The following is a 25086-nucleotide window of genomic DNA, read 5'->3' as shown; positions in this document are numbered from 1 at the left end:
ACTTCGTTGGTCCTTGTTCTTTGCGGACTATGATTTCGTTGTGACCTTCAAACCTGGAAGTTTGAACAAAAAAGCAGATGCCTTATCCCGTCAAATTCCTGGAAGTGAGGCGAGAGAGGTTCAGGAGCCAGAACCTCTTATTGCTCCAGAACGTTTTCTGTTATCCGGAGTTATTAAAGGCATGGACGTATTGAACGAATTTCGCCAGTCTATGTCCTTGCAGAAGATGGAGGAGTGGGTGAGACTGGATCCAGCAAGAAGTTTAAAAGACGGTCTACCATTTTTTGATAACAAGCTTTATTTGCCTACTGACGATTTAAGAGAAAAGATTTTGAGGAACTGTCATGAATCCATCTTGTCAGGACATCCTGGTTTTAGGAAAACACTGGAGTTAGTTTGAATGAACTTTTGGTGGGAAAAAATTTGTCAAGACACATTGAACTTTGTCAAGACGTGTGCAGTTTGTGCACAGGCAAAAAGTCAAGTTGGGAAGCCGCATGGTTTATTGGAGCCGTTACCTGTTCCTCCTCGTCCTTGGCACACTATTTCTATGGATTTCATCTGTGATCTTCCTCTGGATACAGGTTGTAGTACTATTCTGGTTGTGGTGGATCTTCTTACTAGAGAAGCACATTTTTTACTGATGGAGGAGAGGTTACTGTGGAAAAACTGGCTCATAGTTTCTTGCAAGGAGTGGTTAGACTGCATGGGCTTCCTAGTCAAGTTATCTCTGACAGGGGTCTCAATTTATCACAAAGTTTTGGAGGGCCTTCTGTAAAAAACTTGGAGTGGAGGTTAGTTTAACATCTGGGTATCATCCAGAGACTAATGGACAAATAGAGAGAGTCAATCAGGAATTGGAGACATTTTTAAGTTGTTATTTACAAGCCGGAGAGGAATGGGTGGATTTGGTATGGTTGGCTGAATTCTCTTACAACAATTGTGATAAGGATGCTACTTCTATGTCTCCTTTCTATTTGGGTCATGGGTTTCATCCTCGTTTTCTGAGTTTTGAGGTGTTGGAGGATTCCCGGAATCCTGGAGTGGAAGAACGTTTGCTGGTAATGAAGAATAATTTGGATAGAGCAAAAAAGGTGCTGGGGGAAGGCAAGTTGAAATATAAAAGGTGTACTGATTTGAGAAGGAAAGCTGATCCTAAGTAGAAGTTAGGAGACTTAGTGTGGCTTTCTACCCGGTATTTAAAAATTAAGGGGAAGAATACATTCAGTCCATGATTTGTAGGCCCTTTTGAGGTAGAGAAAATCATCAATCCTGTGGCAGTGCGGTTGAAGTTACCCAAGCAGTTGAAAGTACATCCCACTTTCCATGTTAGCCTTTTAAAACCAGTTAGTCCGGGAAGCAGATTTAGAACACCTCCTCCTCCTGTGATTTTGGAGGATTCATCTAAGGATTTTGTGGTTAAACAGATTTTGGATTCCAGGAAAGTGAGGGGAAATTTTCAGTATTTAGTTGATTGGGAGGGATATGGACCAGAAGAACGTACTTGGGAAGATTCAGCTGATGTACATGCTCCCAGGTTAGTTGCTAAGTTTCATGCTAAAAATCCACATAAGGTAGGCTCAGCGACTGGGAATTAGGAGGGGGGTACTGTCAGGTTTCCTTTATTATTACCCCTTTATTGGAAATTTATAGATTAGTCTTGTGTGGGTAGGAGGTTTTCTATTGTGGTTGGTTTGGCCTTAACTTCTTAATACAGAATCCTGGTTCTGGCCCAAGGCAAGATGGAGTTTCTCAGTGACAGCTCTGATTCGCTAGAGAGGACAGCAGGACAACAATGAACATTCTAAACTGTCACTCTTTGCCTTTCATCATCTAAGCCCCAGCTGAGAGGACGTGTGTAGTAGCTGCTCCTGCTGAAGTTTTGGGCCTGGTGGAATTAAACTTTCAGGCTCTAGCAGTCGAGCGGCTACTCTTCAGGGGTTTCAGGAGAAGATCCTTGATTGTCAGGAAAAAGTTCTAAAGACTGGAAATCCTGAAGTTCTTTGAAAACCATTCTGAAGATAAGTGACTTTCATTTGGATTTTCAAACCACTGCTCAGCTTTTATCTTGAAGTCATTTTAAGTGAGAACTCGTAAAATTTGAGCTTTGAACTTGTAACTTTGAACTGTTTGAGTGCGTGAACTTTGGCGTTCGTTTTGAAAGTAAGCCTGAGGTTTGACGTGTGAGCGCCTCATTCGTAACACATGTGACGTGTTTGCCTTTGGAATATGGTTGAACTCCTGCGCGCGCAAAAACTCTTCTACTGCTACGAGTTTTCTTCAGCACGTGCGCGCGTCAGAAATTGCTACGGAAACTTCAGCGTGGGTTTTTTTCAGCGCGTGGGTTTTGTAAGCGCGTGTGTACTTAAACACGTGAGTTTTCCAGCGCATTGGTTTTCAAGCGCATGAACTCTTCTGCGCGTATACTCTTCAGCGCATGTGTTTTCCAGTGCATGTGTTTTCAAGCGCGTGAACTCTTCTGCACGTGTAATCTTCAGCACGTGTGTTTTCCAACGCGTGTGTTTTCAAGCACGTGAACTCTTCTGCGCGTGTACTCTTCAGCCCGTGTGTTCTCCAGCGCGTGTGCTCTTCAGTGCGTGGAATCTTCAGCGCGTGTGTTCTTCAGCGCGTGTGTTCTTCAGTGCTGGTGTTCTTCAGCGCGGGTGTTCTTCAGCGCGTCGGATCTTCAGCGCGTGTGTTCTTCAGGGTGAGTTCCTATTGCACACATTTCTTCAAGAATCCACATACCCTATCGCGTTGTGAACTTGTTTGGAACTAAAAGAAAAGAATGAAGAACAGAATTCCTTAAAGCCAACCTTTACTGGAACTATTTTCAATTTTAAAAAGGCAAAGGTCAAGGCTTCCCAGGTTTGCTAAATATAAAGAAGTTGCTGCTGACTTCAAGAGACTCAAGTAAGAGATAGAAAGATTTTCAGCAACTTCTGCAATCTTCTCTAAGAAATTTTAGGAGAAGAACCAGGTATGATTCTTTACACTTTAGTTATGGATTTAAAGTCTTTATAAACCCCTATGTTCAGTAAGTAATGAGAGGATTTGTGTCTGTTTATGTATTCACTGCAGGTTCAGCATCGGCTAGTTTTGAGGCTACCAACCTGGTGTTTTTATGTTATCCACTTCCCCCTTTCCCTTAGGGGTGTAGTTAACCGAGCTGAGTTGTATTTTAGTTCTGAGAATTACACTTCAGGGGGATTGTCGGGGGTTCAGCAGCTTCCGCGGACACAGGAATCCTCTCAGCCTAACACAGGTCCAGAACTAGCCTGAACTTGCAGATTGCCTTCGGCACCATGGATATTATTGATTACAATTCTTTGTCCCTCTCTAACCGGTGTACCTATGAAACTGCCTTCTTCTTTTCAGCAATGCCCATCATGCCTTTTTCATGGTTTCTGATTGACAAGTGGTACGCTGAACTCTGTATGGTACCCCCAGCCCACCATCCTGTTTGCCCAGATGTCTGAGTACCACTTTTATCATGACTTGATAACGTGTCTGATCCCATCTCCCATTGTCCAACCTTCATTGTCAGGACTTCGGTATTTTGGGTGATTACCTCATTCTGCCTTGGTTGCACTGAAATGCTCTCTGCTTCTGTCCCCATCTGGATCTCTAATAGACTTTTATCTTGGCATGCCTCTGTATTCCCGATGTCTTAGGTCTGTAGGAAGTGCTGCTCTTTTTTCTCAGCTTGTGTGCATGGTAACCCTCCTTAAAAATGTTGTGGACCTTTTCTGCCAAGATATCTACAAACAACATACTATGTTTCAATGGTAGCTTCAGTAATATTACCTCCTGGGACCTCTCTGCGGGCCAGTCCCTTATATATATTATGCGTCACTTCACCCAGGGGAATAAGCCCCATTCCCCATGGCTCCTCTTCTCACAGCATCATAGGTGAAGTCTGACAGCAAATCTACTTGCATTTCCATGTCAGCTAGGATTGGGGCATGGAATGGAAGTCAGGTCTGTCTTCAATACCCTTATTTAACTTCTCAAAAGCACCTACCACTGTCTCTCCTGGGTTAAAGCCATACACCATTGCCTGCAAAGCCAGATGCGTTCCAGCATAGGATCTCTTTAAAGGTTTGTTCCCCTTCCAGTTGACTGAGTCTTTGATCATCATCTCTTCTGCTGCCATTGAAGATCTTCCCACTAGGTGGGGAGAATGACGTCTATTCCCACCGATTCTGGCATGGTTGCTTCTTTACCTCTTAAGGTGTATAATTTGCATCTGGTTTATGGGCTGCCGAAGAGTGATCCACACATCCCGTGCCCTCCTTTACTTGACCCAGGAATGTATCCACTTCTTCATGGTCAGGGTACATTACTCTGCGTTCGATATCTTCTTTTTAATGGGATGATTGAGAAGATGAAGTGGAGGAGGATGTATCTGAAGATGGAGATGATGATGATGAGGAAGATTAAGCAGAAGATTTATTTGTATTCTTCTTCCTTCACATTTCTTGTTTTTTTTGCTGAGCCTGCTTCGCAATACAATGTGTCTTACTGGTTGGATATTTTATAATTATGTTGATCTGATTGGTGCATCTTAAGTTCTTTCGGAGGTCTTTCAGAGACCTCTGTCTCTATGTCCTGCATGTGCCTCCTCTTCATCTTCCAGTTTGTGCTCCTGATTCCACAACCTTTCACCAGAACCCATCTACTGACGGCGTGGCTGCCTGGCAACAATGTAACCATTCTGGCTGCTTTGTTGCATTCATAGCAGTCACCGCCTACAGCACATGTTCAGACGCTATCGCCCATCTCCCAAACCAACATGGCCATTACACCCTAGGCTCCAGCCTTGAAGAACATGCTTGCCTTAAATATTCTGAATTTCCAAACGCTGCCTGCTATTTAGTCTCCATGGGCCACCTGAAGCTTCTCAGGTGAGACTAGCTGTTTTGGTTAGTAATTAGAGAACCCGCTTGCTGCCACTGCTCTGGGACAGACTTCCCACACTATGCCTCTTCAAGCAGCACCGGGCTCACTGCAGCTCACCTTCTTCCTGGGCGCAGAGCGATTCCCTGTCACATGACTGCTTGCTGGTCACTCAACTGCCCAGAGGCCTGGCATCCTTCATCTGGGCTGCAGTCTTCCATTGTACTTGCCTTCTCACCCCACAAGATGCACAGGAGGTCTCTTCTTCCACATAATCACATTGCCCCACAGATAATGTCACTGGGGGAAGTCCACTGCAAGTTGCTAACTCAAGACCAGCAGCAGTGAGATGAAAACCGAGAGCAGCCATCCCGGTGGTGGCACTCTCTGTCTAAAGTTGTACCCACGCTCATCCTGATTTTTATAAAACACCCCCTTTCCTTGTTTTCAACATTCATTTGAAACACTCCTTATTCCCGAAATCAAGGAGTCCGTGAACAATTACAACACCCTGATGCTTGACATTTTCTAAGCTGCACAAGACCACTAGAGATCTCTGTGTATTGCCCTACTTGTCTTCACATCACAGAATTGTTTCACACACGCATATTCTGAATAACATGTGCAAGTGTGTATGCATTAAACTGTTTCAGGCTTATGTGGTGCAGACATGGAGTATACCGAGAATGAAGGGGTTTGGGGTGCTAATGGCCCCTTCCCAGTGAGCTGTGGCTTGTCAGGGAAAGGGGCGATTTCACGCTTGTGTCTGCCCCAGCCCATTAATAAAAGATAAGACATCAAAGAAGAAGATTGGGAATGACCTGTGGCCTGTAAAGCACAGCTATGGCTTATGCCATCACCGTACTTCAAATATCTGGTTAGTGCCAACCTGTTGTATGCAAAAAAACAACCTTTCGTTATGTTTTCAAGGAAGCAGACGTCTGTGATTACACTTAAAAAACGCACCCTTTTCCGTGTTTTTGGGGACGCGAATGTGTACCACAGAGCAGTTGAAGTGCCACCACCGGGGCAGCTATACTGCTCCCACAGGTACCTGTTCAAAGGGAATTGTGTGATGCAGGATGTATTATATCTCCATGCGGAGAGGGGTGGGGCAAAACGTTCCTGTCATGGAGGTTGGTACCTCGAAGGTAAACAATAGGACCAGGATCAGGGCCCTGAAGATATTGGTCTGGAAAGTAATTGCCGGGTCACATGGCTTTCATTCTAGCTCCGCAGTTGCCTGCATGCACTCCTAGATCGCCACAGTGAAATAGGGTTTCAGCTACAGTGCAGTGATGCCACTTTTCAGGTTGTGGATAATGGTTCCTTTCAACAATATATATATATTTTTATTTTCAGAAAAGGCAATCTACTGCAGAATAGACTTTAGGTGAAGTCCTACACAATGGCAGGCGTTCCTGTGCGAATATCAGTGTTTGTGTGTGAGAAAGATAACACAAAACTACTATTTCAAGCCCACAATAGGGATGCTTGCGTAGCCTGAGCTGAGCACATCCTTTGCTAGCTTGTTTTGACAGGATGGCAAATCTGCTTTGCGAGAATGCCATATGCAGCTCGGTAATAACATTTCCATTCAATAGATGTCTTTGATCAGGTGACTTGCTCCAGCAGAAAGCAGAAAGAAGGGCAGTGTGCGTTGCAGCTGCACATGCAGCCACTGACATCATTCAGGAGGCAGCTGCTGTTAGATGCGAGGTGCAGCTCCGTTCACTGTGACTGTGGACCGCCTGCTCGAGGTTAAAGCACACGCTGTATCATTTAGATGCATAGAGGGTATCAGGTAATAATGTCCCCAAACATAATGTCCCCATACATAATGTCTCCATACATAATGTCTCCATACTTAATGTCTCCATACATAATGTCCCCATACATAATGTCCCCATACATAATGTCTCCATACATAATGTCGCCGGGAAAAGGCATTGGTGACATTATGTATGGGGGTGGGTTGCAGGGATCTCCCCTCCTCCCCTTATAATTAAAAAATATATATATATATATTGGGGATTGCGGGGGTGTCCCCCGCATGTTCAATGTAATCATGTCTCTGCAAAAAACAGCGACATTTTTGTCAGGAGACATTTTTACAGGGACATTATTACATGGAACCGTATAGAGGCTATCCAGATTGCGGTCCACGATGTATTGTATTCATTAGTTGCGTATTGCTGTCCGTTATTACAAATGCCAATTTCAATGTTTATTACACTAAACAGATCACATGGGAGAACTACTGTAAGAATGCACGCTTCACCTGAGTATTCTAAGTATTCTGAGTTTTCCTGATGGTGCCATGTCTTCGCAGCGGATGCATTTACTGCACGGGCACTCCTGTGCAGTTAATAATAAATGCATCCATGCATTCCCCTCACTGCCCGATGCCTCCCCGATGCTCTTCCACGAAGGAGGATCCGCCTTCACCCTCCATCCCCTGCCTGTAATACCCACAAAGGTGGTTTCCACCCCCCTTCATCCTCCTATCCCAACACGCTCCCCCACACTTACCTCAGTCTGCCTGCACGGCATGGCTTCCTCTTCCTCGACATTGGACATATGACGTCCCCCACACTGCCCCCTTCCATCCTAATTACCTTCCCACTACCCCACTGCTGACACACAACCTCCTGCACCTCCCACTGAATCATCAAAACTTAGCTGCGCTCTAAGTGCAGGGCGCTAAAGACCAGTATTTCACTTGCAGCACGGCAAAGGCATGCCACCTTCCTGATTTGTGTTTGCCCAGGTAAGCAGTGGCGGAAATAGAAACAATTTAAAGGATGATCCCACAAGGACTGGGGTGGGGGTGCAGTTTGGAGGAGGGGAGGAGTTCCGAGGAGGCAGAGTTCAGAGGGGGCCGAGCTGGTACTGGAACTCCGCTTAAAGGAAATGTTCCAAACAATAGTTTAATAATGGTGCAATTTCTTTCATGATGCTTCTTTCCAAACTCCACACTGTACATCAATTCCACTTCAAATCCCTTCCATGGCAGTGGTGCACCCAAAATATATTATAATTTCCACTTTTAAATCGCTTGGGGATCCCATCACCAGAAAAATAACCTGACAGATGAATTAACTATTAACTGTGCTGGCAAAGTATAAAAGGTGCTCACATTTTAAACCCAGCTATCTATTTTTATTTATTTTGTTTTCTTTTTTTATTGCATTTATACTTTATTAAAACTTTTAGCCAAAGAATCATTATCTTTCAGTCCCCTCAAATGTTCTTAATTGCAGCACATCCATTTTACTGAATCTACTTCACCTGAAGATGAAATCTTCAATTTTTTTTCTTCGCGTTTTTTTGTTATTATGCGGGAGGAGACCCTCCTCCCACAGCTATGTTTTAAAATGTAGCCACTTACCCAACCAAATACAATGACATTTTTTTTCCGAAGATTTATCATTAGATGAAATTGGATCCGGTGAAATTTAGGTATACATCCATTCCCAATTAGTCTTCTTATCCAGTACATTCTTTTAGAAATGTAACTGCTGCAATCGCTAATGAAGTCTTTTCCCCTCTCAACAGCAGAGTCCACCACTCGTCTGGCGATAGATTATATACACCTTCCAAAAATTGTACAAGGTTCTTTGACCTCAATGACATACAAATGTGAGGCAAATTCTCTAATGTTGCCTCTTTTTTCCCAGAATCTGGATACCCAGTCTCTGGGACCATTCCCAGTTCTCACAGATAGGACCTCCTTGGTGTTATGAAGGTTAAGTCTAATCCGCATAAATTGGGACCTATAAAGAGGATCTGAAAATGTCCTCAAATAATCTCAAATGTTTCCCAAAAGAGCAGATGCTAAAGGGCCTCATTGTTGAACTCCAAGAACGGTTGCTATCTCTTCAGACAGAAGGCCTCCCACGTTCACACGCACTCTGTGGTGCCTCAATGGAGTGCTTTCAGTTGGTCAACCAGATCTTCCTGGCATTTCCAGTTTGTCAGTTTCCACCATAATCATTGCCTATTTATACTGTCAAATGCCTTAGCTAAATAGCCAATGGCTAAATAGATTTTACTTTCTCAGAGCTTTGTACTTCACCATTGATAGCAAAAGAATTGTAGTTGGATTGGCGCTTCTTCTCAATCAGGGCTTGTGAGGGGGTTCAATTTATTCTAGGTCTTTTTTGTGCTGTTGAACGATCAAAGGGATAGTATTTAATAGGTCAGAAATCGATGTTAGCGCCCAGACTACAGCAGGGACCTTCACTCCTACTGCATTCTCCAGCAATTCTACATCAGAGACTTCCCCAATTGCAGCTTAGTTCCATCCGAAACGTCCAGAGTTTATTTTTAGATTTCAGCCCTTGTAATCTAAGATCATTGAAGGATGCAATTCCCACAGGCTGGCAATGCTCAGGTTCAATTATAGACTTGCCATCTCTCAAATGCGATATTGTACATTGTTTTATATTTTCAGCACTCAAAATATCCAGACCAGGTGGCACTGTGGGTGAGTCACAGTTCCTCTCCACTCCCCAAACCTTCACTCTACGCTCTCGTATTCATGGACGTGAGAGGTGGAAACTAGACCTGTATTCTGTGCTAACTGTTCAGATTGCATATTGGGGCTAGAGCTGCCCATCCCCCCATCTCATCTTGCTGTTTCTGCGGCACTACTTCTGGATTCAGTGGTCTAGCACCGCTTCTTGTGCCGGTGGAGGAGTATTCAGATTCCACAGTAGTTTACAGTGGTTGAATTTTGGTGGCATATAGCTCATTGAAGCCCTTACTCTCTCTTCCCACTCTACTAGTCCAGTGACTTCACAAAGAGGGCCTTTCCATGCTAGATTCATGATATGATATGATATGATATGGTATTTGTAACGCGCCTATAAACAAGTGTTTCAAGGCGCGACGAGGCAGGGGGGGAACAAGGGGAGACAGACAACGATCCTACTAGGCCAGGTGTCATTCAGATTGCGCAAGTGCAAGGGTAGAGGGGAAGGGAAAAGTGCAAGGGGAAAGGGAGAGGGGAAAGTGCAGTGCAGGGTTAGTAGAATACAAGATAATTAAATAGGGGCCAGCGGGTGGCAAGTGCAAGGTAAGTGCAGGGAGGAGGGGCTGTAGGGATACAGAGACAGTCCCGCAGTGCAGGGGTTGGCAGGGAGGCAGTGCAGGGAAGAGTGGCTGGGCCAAGGACCGAGATCGGTGAGTGGCCAAGTTGCAGATTCAGTGCAGGTTCAGTGAGTTTAGCAGGGGAGAGGGGGAGAGAAGGCGGAGGCGAAGAGGAAGGTTTTGAGGTGCTTCCAGAACCCGGAGATGGTTCTCCTCAAGTTTCAGTGAGGCAGGAAGGCTGTTCCAGAGGGAGGCCCCTGCTGTGGAGAGAGATCTACCCCCAACTTGTTGCTTGGAGAAGCGACTGGCCCTGAGGGAGTTGGAGGCGGATGAGCGAAGAGCTCGAGAAGGAAGATATTTAGGAAGAGAGAGTTGAAGGTATTTTGGCCCAAGGCCCCAGAAGGCCTTGTGGACAATGCAGAGGGTTTTGAACTTAATCCTCGAAGCCACTGGGAGCCAGTGTAGTGATTTCAGTCCTGGAGAGATACGGTCCCTGGCCTTGAGGCCAAGGACAAGTCTTGCAGTCCTTGCCTCATCCACTCTTCTTACCCCAACGCATGGCCTGGCCTGTGACTTTAAAGGCTACCCTACCACTCCAAACATCTTTGTGAACGTATATGTTATAGCTGGTTTACAAAACACAATTCCATTACTCTGGCATTAGTCTACATTTTACAAGCGGCTCCCCACGTGCATTTCTTTTTTTAACAATTAACATAAACTAAAGCTCGCCCAGACCAATGAAATGGGAATCTCGCACGCTGCGAACATTATCTGCGAGGAAATGTCGATCACGGGAGCCAATCAGTTTGTCGAATGTTAGAAATCCCTTTAAAGGTTGCTCGTACATTTGTTAGACTGTTCCATTTCCTGATAGCAATAATGACTTCTGCATCAGGGACTGCCATTGTTCACAGCCATTTCTTATCATCATTTTCCCATGCTATTCTATTCTAGGAACTTATTTTCGTTCCATTCCTTGGCACGTGTGGTAAGAGTGCTAGCTATGAAGTCTGCTATCAAAACTAGATAATAATCCCAAATGGCTTTTTGCAAACAAAACCAATAATTGTCTTTGTTTATCTCACGCACATGTGTATTGCCGGCTATCTCATAGTAATACCAATTGTATGAGCTGTGGGTTTCAATGTCCTCAAGGTAGAAATGAAAGCATTTAGCCTCTTTGGAGATTATCTCCTTTAAACAAATAGAAATTGCAATGATATCTTATGAGGTGAGGAGATACCATGGCCTCTTCTCTTGTTGTGGAAGATAGGTTTCGCTGTGTAGTCATTCACCACCTCAGAAAGTTTGATCGCAAGGTGAGCGGAGTGTTTTTGGGCTGTCCTTGAATAATGCGCCGCCGCGTCGCCAGCGCAAGGTGAATAAGACTCTGTCTCTCTGCATTGATTCCTAGGCTCCGAGACGGTGACCGAGACGTCGCCAGCCAAGCCCCGGGGAGCGCACACCATCAATGATACCATGGCCTGGACCAAGATGAAGCGCATGCGGGAGTAAGTCAGCCATTGTGGGCCCTGGGTGGGCACAGGGTCTGGGGCCATTGGCTGGCATTTAACTGCGACCACAGTTCTGACCCACGCTGCCACTCACGGCGCCTGGCTGCCAGAAAAGAGTCAGTCTTCAAGCAGAGCTATACGAGAGGGATGTGTGTATTATTTATTTGTATGTTATTTTACTTAGTGTTTTGTACGGTGCACACATGCCAAAGAAACCACTTCAGGGTACTAAGTTATTATTGATGCGGTGGGAGAGTTTAAGAATAACGTGCAGCCCTTTTCTGCTCGTTTCCTCTCTTAAAGTTAGAGAGAAAATGAAGCAACTCAGAAATAACACAGGGGAAAGATACCAAACCAAGAGTGTCATCAGTGCAGGCATTGCTTAAATGATAACATGAGAAAGACATTAGGCCTTGAATTCTGGACACACATGCAATGCAAAGTGTTTGCCAAATGGACGGATATACATTGCCAATTTCTTAAACTGCAGATGCTTTTTCCAAATAGTTTTAAAATCTCCTAAAGCACACATTTGCATTTTAAAGAGACAGCATCTCAAACTCTGCATTGATAACTTCTTTTTCTACAGCTGATTGTATTTCGTTTTTGATATTTTAGTTATGAGAAACATTACAGTTCACATGAAACATGGTATTGGATAAGTAAAACCACAGCTTTTTAAAAACATTTTTTTTAAATGCTGCCCAAAATAAATCACACTTGGGAGATCAGTACACCGTCAGAGGTATTTTGCCAGCATCCTTGTTTTGTTAATCACAGGCCTCAAGTTCTTTCCTCTAGCAAACATTCATGTTTTCATTATGTTCCTATGAAATATTGCCAGATGTTCTCAGAAAATTATGAAACAGAACAATGTTGTCAATAAATACATTTCAGAATGCGCCTTCATGAATGCTTCATTTGGACATTTTTCTGGCGTTGAAAGCCTGCAGGATCCCCTTAGGCTGTTCGGCCCACCACAGAACACTTGCCAATTACACCTGGCCCACCAGCCAAGCTCGTTGTGCACCCCTGTGTGAAAACAAAGCAAGGAAAGGGACCATTGCATTCATCACAGGCCGGGGGGTGGGGTGCATCCCTTAGGCCTGAATGTCTAGATTGTACAAAGGGGTGGGAAAGAATGGGTTACTGGAATTAGAAGTCACCACTTAGGGGTCCATTTCAGTGGATAGTGAATTAGCTGAGGTCCACCTGTCGATTGTGGGTGGCTTGATTTCCTGGACTCTTAGTATATAGAATTTCATTTGCCAGCTCTTTGTAAATTGCACAGAGAATGCCGAATAGATTTGCATTTACCCTGCAAACAGGTCCCGTCCATGCAAGTTTGATCATTTGCACTACGAAGTGCAAAAAGAAGGCATAGTGCCAATTATGTATATGCTGCTTGCCATTTACAATGATTTCCTATGAAAGCCACTTGCCTTTAGCTACCATAAAACGTAGGATGATTCTATGGGAACCCAATGTATTTGCGCCAGATCAAAATGCGGTTCTAGGTCATAATTTTGCTTTCTGTAGGTCACTTGACAAAAAGACCAATTTATTTCGGCCAATTTTAGGCGGCCTACAAAAAGCGAAAAAACGACATTCCCTTGCCCTGACCCATACAACCCCACCCTGACCCCTAGCACCTCTGATTTCAGTGCCCCCCGCCTCCTTCCCCTCCCAAGACTCCCCCAACCCAAACATACACAAACATACAACCACACACACCCGGTCTCCCTCGACAGCGCTTGAATGGCTGGAGTGGCTGGTCCTGGAGTGGCTGTCAGCCCCTGCATCCATTCGTGTGCGGCAGGGGTGTGACAGTCCAATTTAGAAAGACTGCTCCGTGTGGTCATGGACTGGTCTTTCTAAATCGATTCTTTTTAATAGATTTTTTATTGAAAGGTCTCTTAATCTAATACTAAAAATACAGGCTTGTGTAAACTCCATTATGAAAATGACATCCACTGTGGGAGCAAGGAGGAATTAGGCTGCATGAGGGCGGTGGGGAAACAGTAACGCAGAGATGAGTGAGGAATACCATTGGTGTGACCAATTCAGGACAGGGAACCCGCATTCCGTATGCTAATGTCGAAGCATGGGCTCTGCCTCGGCTAGGATTTGGGCTTCAGTTGACGAGAAACCTTTTAGGAGCAGTAGAGATGTCAGTTGTTTCATGCACAGGAAGCACAGAGTACCGCTTCTTCTGAGCCATGGTAAGAGCACATGCATGGTGACACCCCCAGGAGCTCAACAGTGCTATACGATATATTCAAATGGACAGCATGCCGGAGATGGGCTGCCATGTGTACAGGCTTGCAATCTTACAACTTCTATTCCTCTGCCTCTTCACTAAATAAAGAGCCTGAACCACACACACCTACATGGCTGGTTTATGCATGAATGTCGTCATTTTACATACAGACTTTTCATATGGGGACATTTCTCCCACCGCCTCATCCCTCACCTCTTACTCCCTCTCTTACCTCTGTACTTCATCACCCTCTCCTTCCTCACTCCCTTCTACCCTACCTCCCCTCTCTTATCTAGTCCTATTCTTTCCACTCTTCTCCCTTGCACCTTCTCGCCTCCCCTCTTACTTCTGCTTTTACCTCCACTCATACCTCATTCCCTCTCATACCTCTGTCCCTCCCCACTCTCACCTTACCTCAGCAATAATGTAAATTGTTCATTGTACTGTTTTCGAGTTGTGATTCAATTGCCATTTTATGCTTGTTGTATATTTGGATTAAAGTGATATATAAATTCAATAAAATACAAATACAAATACAAATGTATGCTGATGGCGAGGGTGCTGCAATAACAGTATTTTGAGGAGTACCTGCCATGGCTTGCCTTATCACTACCAGCACTTGTGGCCCATGTCCCCGCTAGTGTAAAACCACTGTGCATGTTCCTGGTGGCACTTCCATTTGGCCAGTTTCTAGTGAGCACATTTGGATGTTTGAGCCTATACTGAACTGCTATGGTGCCATGTGTTAATATCCCCGCAAGAATATTCCATATATTTTCGGTGATATGAAACCATGCAACCTGTGGGGGACACCCCCGCAACCCCCATCATTTTTTTAATGGTGCAGCAGACACCCCTGCAACTCCCGGTCCCAATAACCCCATAAATTATCCCCACTAATAAATATTACCTGATAACATTCCAGTTGGTTCCAGTTGCATCCTGTGGGCCTAATGGTTTGAATTGGTTGTCCTTGCTTGACTTATGCATTGTTTTAGTTGTGGGCATGCGCGACCTGATGCCTGCTTGAGCACTCTCTGGAAATGGGACATACAAGGAGGAGAGATGAAAGCAATGATTCCATAGAGGGGCGACAACTGTCCCCCAGTGATTAAATCCCTGAAGGAAGAAAACTTTATCGCAAAGGAACGTTATGAAACCACCTGCAATAGCATACACAGTTTCATAGGTGTGCAGATGTGTTCCTCTCCAAAGCTCTTGAGTCTCCATGTCAGCAAGGCGACCTTATTGCGGATGCCCAGTCAGCTGAATGGTGCCATCAGGCTATGCAAGTAACCCGGTGCTTGGCCGAAGATAGCTTTATGTTATGTTAATTAGTTTCTTTGCTGCACACATCACCACCTTAGTGGTCTCCAAGGGCCGACAAGTGTTTTAAATGCTGAGCCACGTTTGATTGGCCCCTGGTACAGCACGCGCGGAGATGATGTGATGTGATTAGAACGTTTTAAGCTAATGGAGGGTCAGGCTGAGATGTTGCAAGCCCTTTAGAGCTTCGCGATAGACTTGTAACAGGGCTCTCTGTTGACGCTGTTGCTCTGTTCTGTGCATGAGAGAACTATTGTTAGTGTTATGTTAGGAGGGGAATAGTCTCTTGTAACAGTTCAAATTCCTTAGCCTTGTTATATCCATTATCCAAACACCTGTGTGTTGCAGGTGGATGCAGCAGAAACATGTAATTACCGGGAGGGGCGGAACTGGTAGTCATGCTCGAAATCATCACCATGTTGTAGAGATAATTGCAGGACTGGCAACCATCACACAGGGTTCAAGACATTTCTAAAGGCAAGAGGGATATCATGTTGGTCTTATACCCCTAGGCTCAGTCAGGCAAAACATTCATCACAATTTTGGGATTGCAAAGGTAAACAGCATGCGGCACAGATAACGGGGCTCCTGGCATCAAAGACAGCAATCATGTTTATTAAGGAGATGAGAAGTCCATATCCTTTGGATAGCTGAATATTTAAGAGGGGCCCACATGAGGCAGTCATGTGTTAAACTGATCTCACATCTCAGAAAATATGACTTACCGGCAAAGCAATATATGTAAAATGCTATTAATACTAATTATAATAATGTGCTCTTGTATAGAACCCTTCTGCCATTTGTGTTGGCTTCAGTGCGTGTGGCTCAGTAAAGGAAGAGGAAGGAGGGGGATGGCTAGAGGGCTAGCAGGAGAGGCAGATACAAAACCTGTGGTGTTCATAGGTGAAGGGCAAAATATCCTGTGGCGGTCTGCTTCTGTGGGATTGGTGTGGTCATTTTGGAGCATGTTATCCAAAGTGGAGAGAACACAAATGAAAGCGTAGTCTCTCCTTAGAATGATGTTGTCTTCTAGCAATGCCACCCTAACGTGCAGCTGCAATGGGAAGCCAGAGCCACAGCTTGGCAATCTCCTATTGTGTTGACTAGGCCTGTGATCACAGTCAGTAGCAGTGTTGAAAGTGAGCGTCCCCCAAAAAGGCATTTAAAACTCCCCAGTGAGAGACAATAATGGACACACCCCAGATGGGAATGAGACCAAGACCAAGTGCGGGTGTTGTCAAAAAGTAAAAGTTTATCTAAATCAATATAGGGAAAGCAGAGAACTCTGCAAACTCGGAGAGTGCTCTGTCAAACATCAGCAAACATTCACATTTATTACAAAGTTGTATCATAGATGACGTAAGCTATAGGGGGCACATAAGTTGTGGGGATTGGGTGGTGATGTCTAGACACTATGTAATCCTTAGGCCCGGTGCTCCAGGATTGGCGAAGGTCCACGTGGTGCCAGCGTGATGCTTGAAGGTCAGCTGAACTCATTAGGGTGGAGATTTGGTCAGCTGATGGTTGATGATGATTAATACATCTTTGACTATGCTAACATTTGCCCTTGTGGCCTCACACACTCATTCTTTGTTAATTGTAATTGATGATGCCAATCCTACAAACCATTATTCTAACATCACAGGAGACATAACACATAATTCTGGGTGTGAGTCATTCATTATTCTAAAAAAATATTATACACGGGGTGAGCAATAGGTGAACAGCTTTCATGGGTTCAGGAGGCTTATCAGGGGGCACAGGCAGGGATACATCTATCATTCCTCCTTTTTAGATCTATTGAGGGACACCTTTGAAGTATGTTAGTACAAAAGAAAATATATGGCCTTTATGGTCAGTCGGTGTTAGGGTGAACTGGGATACTACCAGGTCAGAGGTCACTCAGCCGGTACCTCAGGAGGAGGTGGGAAATGAGGCTTGTCAACTATACTTCTTTCTATCTGTGTCTGGGGGCTTTGGAGGGTGTTCGCTGGGGGCGGGTACAAGGGAAGGGGCGAGGGGTTACAATTGTAGCATCACATCATTCACAGGGCCAGGGCTTCACATCTCAGGCTGGCCAGAGGGGGAGGGAAGATTTGGCTGTGCACACGGTGATACATGAGAGGGGAAAAAAAGGCCCCGTAGCATGTTGGGCCATACATTATTTATGCTGTGGGGGCACACATAGAGCATGCATTCAAACGAGGTAGAAATAGGTTAGTGTGTGCGTTGGTTTGCAACATTCTGCCTATAATATGAAGTGCATGATTCAATGCTCAGCAGTTACTCGTATGTTACGAAGGGACACTCTATTATACAGTCGGCACACATCATAGTAAACCATACATATCGTGATGCTAAATTGAATACATTTGAAATCGTACATCTTACGAAAATCATTGAGTAATTATTGATAACATACATTGCTTCGTGTATTCAGTGACAACCAATAATAGTGATGAAAGACTTAAACCTACACTTCATGGTTCTGCGTGAAATTTGGGATGGGTGAGGGTCATCTTATTTCAGTATATATATATGTTTATATATATATATATATATTACACAGCCACAGTATTTATGGTTAAGTTGCTGTTTCCATAGGAAGAGCACTTTTGAGCGGCCTATAACTCTGCTCCCCCTGGACGAATCCTCACCAAACTTTGCAAATAAAGTATATGGGCTACTCTGAATTTTTTTTGCAAAGTTTGGTGATGTTTGGCCCGGGGGTGTGGGGGGAAGGTTTTGGGGGGTTTCCCAAAACGTCTTTTTTCCCCATAGACTGAATGGGGGAAAAACTTTGTGCACGCCTACAGGCCAAACCGCTTACGGATTTTCACCAAATTTGCCGCAGTGGCAGGGGTAGGGGCTTGGTCCCGAAAGCGTGCGTTTGTACATTTGGTGACAATCCGTGCAGTAGTTTTCTTTAAAATGACCAAAAAGTAGGTCTAAAAGAATTAGTGATATCTATGTCCGCTCCGTGGTCACACGCGACGTCTCTGCAGATTGGCTGTAGGGAGGCGTGTTCTGCATCAGATTGTTTGAATGCACCCGGCATCTTGGATCTACCGACAGCGCGGCGGGGACCAGCGGCAAAGTGCTATTTTGGAAACTGTTTTGCTGTGTCAGAGTGCTTGGGGAGGTGCAGACAGTAAGAGATGGGTGAAATACTCTATTTGTTCAGGTGGTAGGTGTTAATGATGTATTGCCTATGGCCGCCTTGTTCGGGATGTTTGCAAGTACAGAAAATGAGGGGTCTCATAAGGATAGTACTTCAGTCCATGCTGTGCGCAGGGAACTTGAAACTGTTCTAAGGACACGCGTCGTGTTAGCGAACATTGAAATTGCATACATGGAGTAGTTAAATGTTTTTTTTCTATGGATAGCATTTGCTACAGTTATAATGTTTCATTATATGGGTGTGCTAATGATTTATAAGCGACCATAGATGTAATATGCTGCGGTGTTTGTGGCCAGGGCCTAGAGAGTCTTGGGTGCATGGCCGTAGGCCATAGGCCATACTTCCAAGACTCTAGGCCCTGGCTACAACCACTGCAGCATGTCACAGCTATGAATACACCTGCAGTACTGCTTATTGATCAGATGGTTGTGGGGAGTGTGTACAGTTTTGGGTGCATGGCCAAAGGCCATGCTCCCCAGAACAAAGTTGTAAGCACTTGCTACAGTTATAATGTTTCATTCTATGGGTGTTGTAATGATTTATAAGGGTCCATGGGTGTAATATGCTGCGGTGGTTGTGGCCAGGGCCTAGAGAGTCTTGGGTGCATGGCCGTAGGCCATAGGCCATACTTCCAAGACTCTAGGCCCTGGCTACAACCACTGCAGCATGTCACAGCTATGGATACACCTGTAGTATTGCTTATCGATCAGATAGTTGTGGGGAGTGTGTACAGTCTTGGGTGCATGGCCGAAGGTCATGCACCCAAGAACAAAGTTATAAGCACTGGAGTTATAAGCCACTGCACACCCATGCATTGAAATATCTATGGACATACACATAAGACTCTAGGCCCTGGCCACAACCACTGATGCATGTCACAGCTATAGATACACCCGTAGTATCGCACATTACTCAGGTGGTTGTGGGGAGGGCCTGCAGTCTAGGGTGCATGGCCAAAGGCCACGCACCCAAGACCATATTTATACGTAGTGCAGTTACAAGCCACAAAGGGTGTGATATGCTGTGGTTGTTGTGGCGAGGACGTAGACTGTTTGGTGCATGGCCGAAGGCCATGCACTCAAAAACAAAGTTATAAGCACTGCAGTTATAAGCCACTATGGGTTTTATATACTGCACAGCCATACATTGAAATATCTATGGCCTTACACCCAAGACTTTCACCTCTGGCCACAACTACTGCAGCATATTACAGCTATAGGTACACCCGTAGTATCAAACATCATTCAGGTGGTTGTGGGGAGGGTCTAGCGTCTTGGGTGTGTGGCAGAAGGCCATGCACCAAAACTAAATTTATACGTAGTGCACTTAGAAGCCACAATCGGTGTGATAAGGTGTGGTGGTTCTGGCCAGGAGCTGCATTACACCCAAGAGTGTAGACCCTGCCCACAACCACTGCAGCATATCACAATCATACATCACACCCATACAATCGATTATGTATCTGGTAGGTGTGGGCAGGGCCTAGAGTCCCGGGTACAAATTGAGTACATGCTACAGTTCTAATGGTTCATTCTATGGGTGTTGTAATGATCTATGAGCGTCCATGGGTGTAATACGCTGAGGTTGTTGTGGCCAGGGCCAAGAGTCTTGGGTGCATGGCTGAAGGCCGTAGGCCATTGTTCCAAGACTGTAGGCCCTGGCCACAACCACTGCAGCATGTCACAGCTATGGATACACCTGTAGTATTGCTTATCGATCAGATGGTTGTGGGGAGTGTGTACAGTATTGGGTGCATGGTCAAAGGCCATGCACCCAAGAACAAAGTTATAAGCACTGGAGTTATAAGCCACTGCACACCCATGCATTGAAATATCTATGGACATACACCTAAGACTCTAGGCCCTGGCCACAACCACTGCAGCATGTCAAAGCTATAGATACACCTGTAGTATCGCACATCACTTAGGTGGTTGTGGGGAAGGCCTGCAGTCTTGGGTGCGTGGCCGAGGGCCATGCACCGAAGCCCAAATTTATACATAGTGAAGTTAGAAGCCAGAATGGGTGCGATATGCTGTGGTGGTTCTGGCCAGGACCAAAAGATTGAAGTCATAAACAGTGAGGTTATAAGTCAGCATGGGTGTGATGTGGTGCGGTGGTTGCGTGCACGTCCTACACTCTTAGGTGCATGGCTGCAGACCATGCACCCAAGAGTAAACTTATAAGTAGTGAAATTATAAGCACCATGGTTTTGATATGCTGCGCTGGTTGTGGGTATGACCTATAGTCTTGGTTGCTTGGCCGCAGGGTGTAGGTGGTAGGTTATACATCCAAGATGGTAGGCCCTGCCTATAGCCACTGCACCATATTACTGCCATAGATTAGACGTGCAGATTGGAATATGCATGCCATGTGTGCAATTATACTTACTGTTTACTTTGCTGAGAATCCATATATTTCTTACATGACTTTAGTACTTGGCAGAAATATCCTTTTTTAATTTCTGTGATAAAAGAAAAGAGCATGTTAGTGTTTGTATTTCATGAGGACCTATTACATTGTACAATAGACATTTTACCTTTTTTTGGACCCTCATATTTAGTTTACAAACCAGTGTACTGTGCATTTTGCTCAGTTTCTGTGTTTTGTTTTCTAATCCTTGGATCTGGGGGCAAAAATCCCTGTTGGATTAAAAAAAACCTTTCTTTGATATGATACAAACTATTTCTTTGTTTTCTTTGAGTGTTTCCTTGTTGTTTCTGATTAATGTATGTCTGTTGGCTTGTTTCAGATTTTTAAAAACAGTTACATACCTGTTGGCGTATTCTAACTGTGCATTTTTTCTTACCGATCTGTGGTATTCATTTATCTGTGTGGTTGTTATACACTCTTGGGCAGTTAGATACCTGTTGACGTATTCTAACTGTATATCGTCGTTTACTTGAATTTTTGTTACTGTTGTAGTACACATTAGTTATTAAATTTTGGCTTTAAGAAGATTAAATATGCATTTGTAAGATTCGCTGGCAATCTCTGCTTTAGAGTAATGGTGCTATCATTACATTCGAACCATCCAATTTTCTTTTTAATGTATGCAGTGTAGTGACCTGCATTGGTTGTAGCTCCTGCATGGTAAATTATACCTATTGTTGTAAAGGTTTTCTTTCCAAGTGACACTTTACCGTGTGTGAATCCAGTCAGCTTGCAGTTGTTTTTGGTACCATCTGAATTGTAATGTAGAAGCTTAAGTATTATGTAGTTACTATGTGTTTGTATCAGTAAGGTCAAGCGATTATCTGAATTGCACTTAGCACATAATATGCCATGGTTTGCATTCTGTACAAGTTGCTGAAATCGAATGGATTCACAATTAGGTATGAATACATACACAAATCGCTCATTTGGGATTTGTTCCTGTATCACATTGTTACAGAGAGTGCATGTATATTTCCATATGTATGAAATCTGGTAGATATCATTTATACATATGTTTTTGTTTTCCAGTACTTGTAGTAAGTACATTAGAAATTCTTGTGGATCTTCTTGTGAGTTTATAGTGAATCTAACCATTTCAGCACAGTAGTCCAATTCTTGTCTTATTCCGTGAACACTGTACGTGTTGTCAGGATTGTTTGTTATTTCTATGAAGGACTAACATTTGCAAACACAATTGGTCTGTACTGTGTAAGTAAATATTGTTAACAATTGGTGGCAATTGAAATAGAATATTCATTGCTACATTTGCATAGCAACTTACACCAGTTTCATTTGAAAATTTGAATGGATCACCTAGTTCTGTCTTTGAGTGCTTTTTCTGAGTTTTTGTTCCTTCTTTGAAGAAGTACCTGATTTACTTTCCCTAATAGGTTCTTCTTTGCTTGTGGTAATTGATGACGTTTTAGCTTCTTTTGTTTTCTATGCCGTCAGATTTTGTTGCATTTCTGTTTGAATTAGTTTTCTTTTAACACGTTTTACTTTTTCTGCAACATGATATTGTTTCAGATGGGGGTGTACAGTGAACGCGGTCTATTGTATTCTAAAATGCAAGGAATATCAGTGTTTAGTTTACTTGCATCAAAGTTGATTAGAAATACACTTTCAAGTGTACGTATGCGTGATAGTGCTACATAGCTCATGCCTTCTTTAAGGACTGTGTTTCCTATATCTATCAATGCTTTGTCTAGGGTAAGACCTTGGGAATTATGAATGGTGACTGCATATGCAAGCGTTAGAGAAAATTGTTCTCTACATACATACATGTCTTTGAAGAGAAGGAATCGAGCAGTTGAGCGCCCTATCCTTTTCACTTCTGAAAGTTTGTCAAAGCGAATATTGACAAACTGAATGTTGTTGTCACGTGGGTATGTTTGAAAGCCAACAACTGTACCCATTGCCCCATTAACTAGAACTTGCTCCACGTCAAGGTTACGTTTAAGCATTACTCTACAATTTAAGGATAATTTTAATATTTTTTCCAACCCAGCTGTGTTGAAGATTTAATTTTCTAAGGTATTTAGTCTTGTTTTGGCTTGCTCACACATGGGTATTGTCATACCATGTACATCTAGTTTGTCTGTGGCGCAAATTTCCATTATTGGTTGCATTTCTTTTTTTAACATTGTTTCATTGAATTTAAAATAGCTTGCAAGAGTTGGCATTAAGGCCATACAATTGACATTTTTGTGCGCTAATTGTTCCATAACATCAGTAGCACATGCATTATCGTCATAAAGGGCATGAATGTGCCGGTTTTTCAATATTGCTTGTGCTTCTTGAGATAGTACACCTACTCTAATACTTTTTAAAATGTTGTCATAAGTGAGATCTGCAGATTGTCGCATGTTTTCTGCAAATTCTCTGTATTGGAAATGTTGCCAAAGGTTGACATTTCCTTTGCTGACAACAGTTTTACGGCAGAGTTTGTGTCCTAAGGTTTTAAAAATAGGTTCACCTTTTACTGGTGTCAATTGTAGAAGGTCTCCAAAAATGATAATGTTTTTCCCTGCAAAGAGTTCTTCGTACTTTGTTTTCAGTACCTCTTGCAATCTGAGGTGAATCAAAGCCAACATTAGGTTGGAGACCATGCTCACTTTGTCTATTAGTAGCATTTTCATTTGTTTAATATTCTGCGTAGTTCCATTGCAGCTTCTGCAGAAAGTTTGTAATAGTCTAATTTGTTTTGGTGTTCTACTAGAAGCAGTAGTAATCAGTGTAAAGTGACACCGCCTATTTTGTAAGCAGCTAAACCTGTGGGGGCAGTTACAACAGCTGACAGTTTGTTGTTTGTCAATTGTTGAAGGATCTTGCTGATGATTTTGATTAAGAATGTTTTTCCTGACCCAGCTTCACCACTCACGTACAGCAGTATATGTTTGTAATTTTAGCAGGTACATTCTTTATTTTTGTGTTGTACACCATGTGCAATTTGTTTTGTTACTTCTTCAAAAATGGTGCGCTGATCTTTGTTAAGTTTTGCTTGTAGTACAGTTAAGTCTTATATATCTTGTTCATAGTGACACATGGTGTTTTCCACTTCTGTCATAGCGAATTCTGCCTCATTTGCTGTTAGTGGCTGTCCTAGTGGTTCTTGGCTTCCTGTTACGGAAGGTTGACTACTGTCGGAAGTGTCCTTATCTAGTTGGGGCTGAAGTTCTTCTTCGTGTTGCTGTTCATTGTGCAACATTGTTTTGTACTGAGTAAAGTTCACATCGGTGATAGCGCTTTCATTTGCTTTGAAAGCATCTTCATAGCAGTCATAGTTATCTAGTATGTCTTCCTCTTTTCTCCATGGTTTAAAAAGTTGTAGCAGAGACATGTAATATAGTTCTTTCTGTTGAGGAGTTTTTAATGACAATTTGACATGATTAATTAATCTTCGTTTGTTAAGTTTCACTAAGCTGCCTTCACAATCTGTCACTCTATATCTACCTTTGCTTTCATCGGGTTTTATATTATTTTTGTATGCAAAGTTTTGACCTATGTGGTATAGACACATGCTTTCCAAAGTGCTACTCCTGTTCGGATAGTATGTGTCCAGTAAATTGTTTTTTAAAATGTCTTGGCTGTTGGGTTCATTTCTGGCAATTGTTTCTATGTCCTCATATGATTTTAGAACTCTTTTTCTAGATTTAGCAGGACCAAGACTTAGCCATACTATGTTGTCTGATTTTCCATACAAAGCAGTACCGGTTAAACGATCTGCCGCTTCATAGGCGCCACATTCTCTATGAGAGAGCATTTTTATGCCTAGGCTGTACAATTTCTGAGGTAGTATTTTGTCTGATGATAGGTCATTCCAGAGGTCTTGAAGCTCTGTTTTTTCTGCTTTTGTTAAGTAGGCTGTAACATATCGTGCAACTGCAGTGGAATTGCCTGCAATGTATTGCACATCTATGTTTGCAATCCATAAGAGGGCAATGATTGTAGCTGTCATGGGCGCTACTCCTGAGGGGCCAGGACTGGTCCAGCGCCCTCGGAAGCAGACCCGTCTTCCACTACTCCGGACCCAGCAGACCCCTACAGGGGCCCTTTGGACCGTGTCCTGGTGCCTTTAGCGCCAGGCTCATGAAGGGTTTCAGTCCCGGCGCCGTAGGCGCCGGGCTCATTTTGATAAACAGTGTAATAATGCTTGGGTGGACTTACCTGAGGCAGACCATGCTGCATATTTACCCAGAACAATCCAGTCTGGTTGAAGTCCCCAGCCATCAGGGCTGGGAGGAACTATTCCCTCCATTCAGGAACTCTTTTCTTACCTGGGTGGAACCGGTGGAAGAACACACACTGGAAGCACTTCTCTGCTATTTAAACCACGCCCGATGGAAAACACGTGCTTCGCGTTATTCTGCAGCAGC

General features: G+C 43.7%; 1 protein-coding gene across 1 annotated transcript in view; it reads left to right on the top strand.

Moving 5' to 3' along the window:
- Positions 1-25086, top strand: part of NEK11 (NIMA related kinase 11) — a 1698151-nt gene that overhangs the window by 1444413 nt on the left and 228652 nt on the right. The window contains exon 15 of the mRNA XM_069648723.1: positions 11411-11507. Coding sequence (XP_069504824.1) covers positions 11411-11507 — 97 coding nt within the window. The remainder of the gene's footprint in view (positions 1-11410; positions 11508-25086) is intronic.

This window comes from Ambystoma mexicanum, chromosome 2q, assembly GCF_040938575.1.
Source record: "Ambystoma mexicanum isolate Mex_15411 chromosome 2q, UKY_AmexF1_1, whole genome shotgun sequence".
NCBI lineage: Eukaryota > Metazoa > Chordata > Amphibia > Caudata > Ambystomatidae > Ambystoma > Ambystoma mexicanum.
This window is presented reverse-complemented; position numbering and strand designations above follow the sequence as displayed.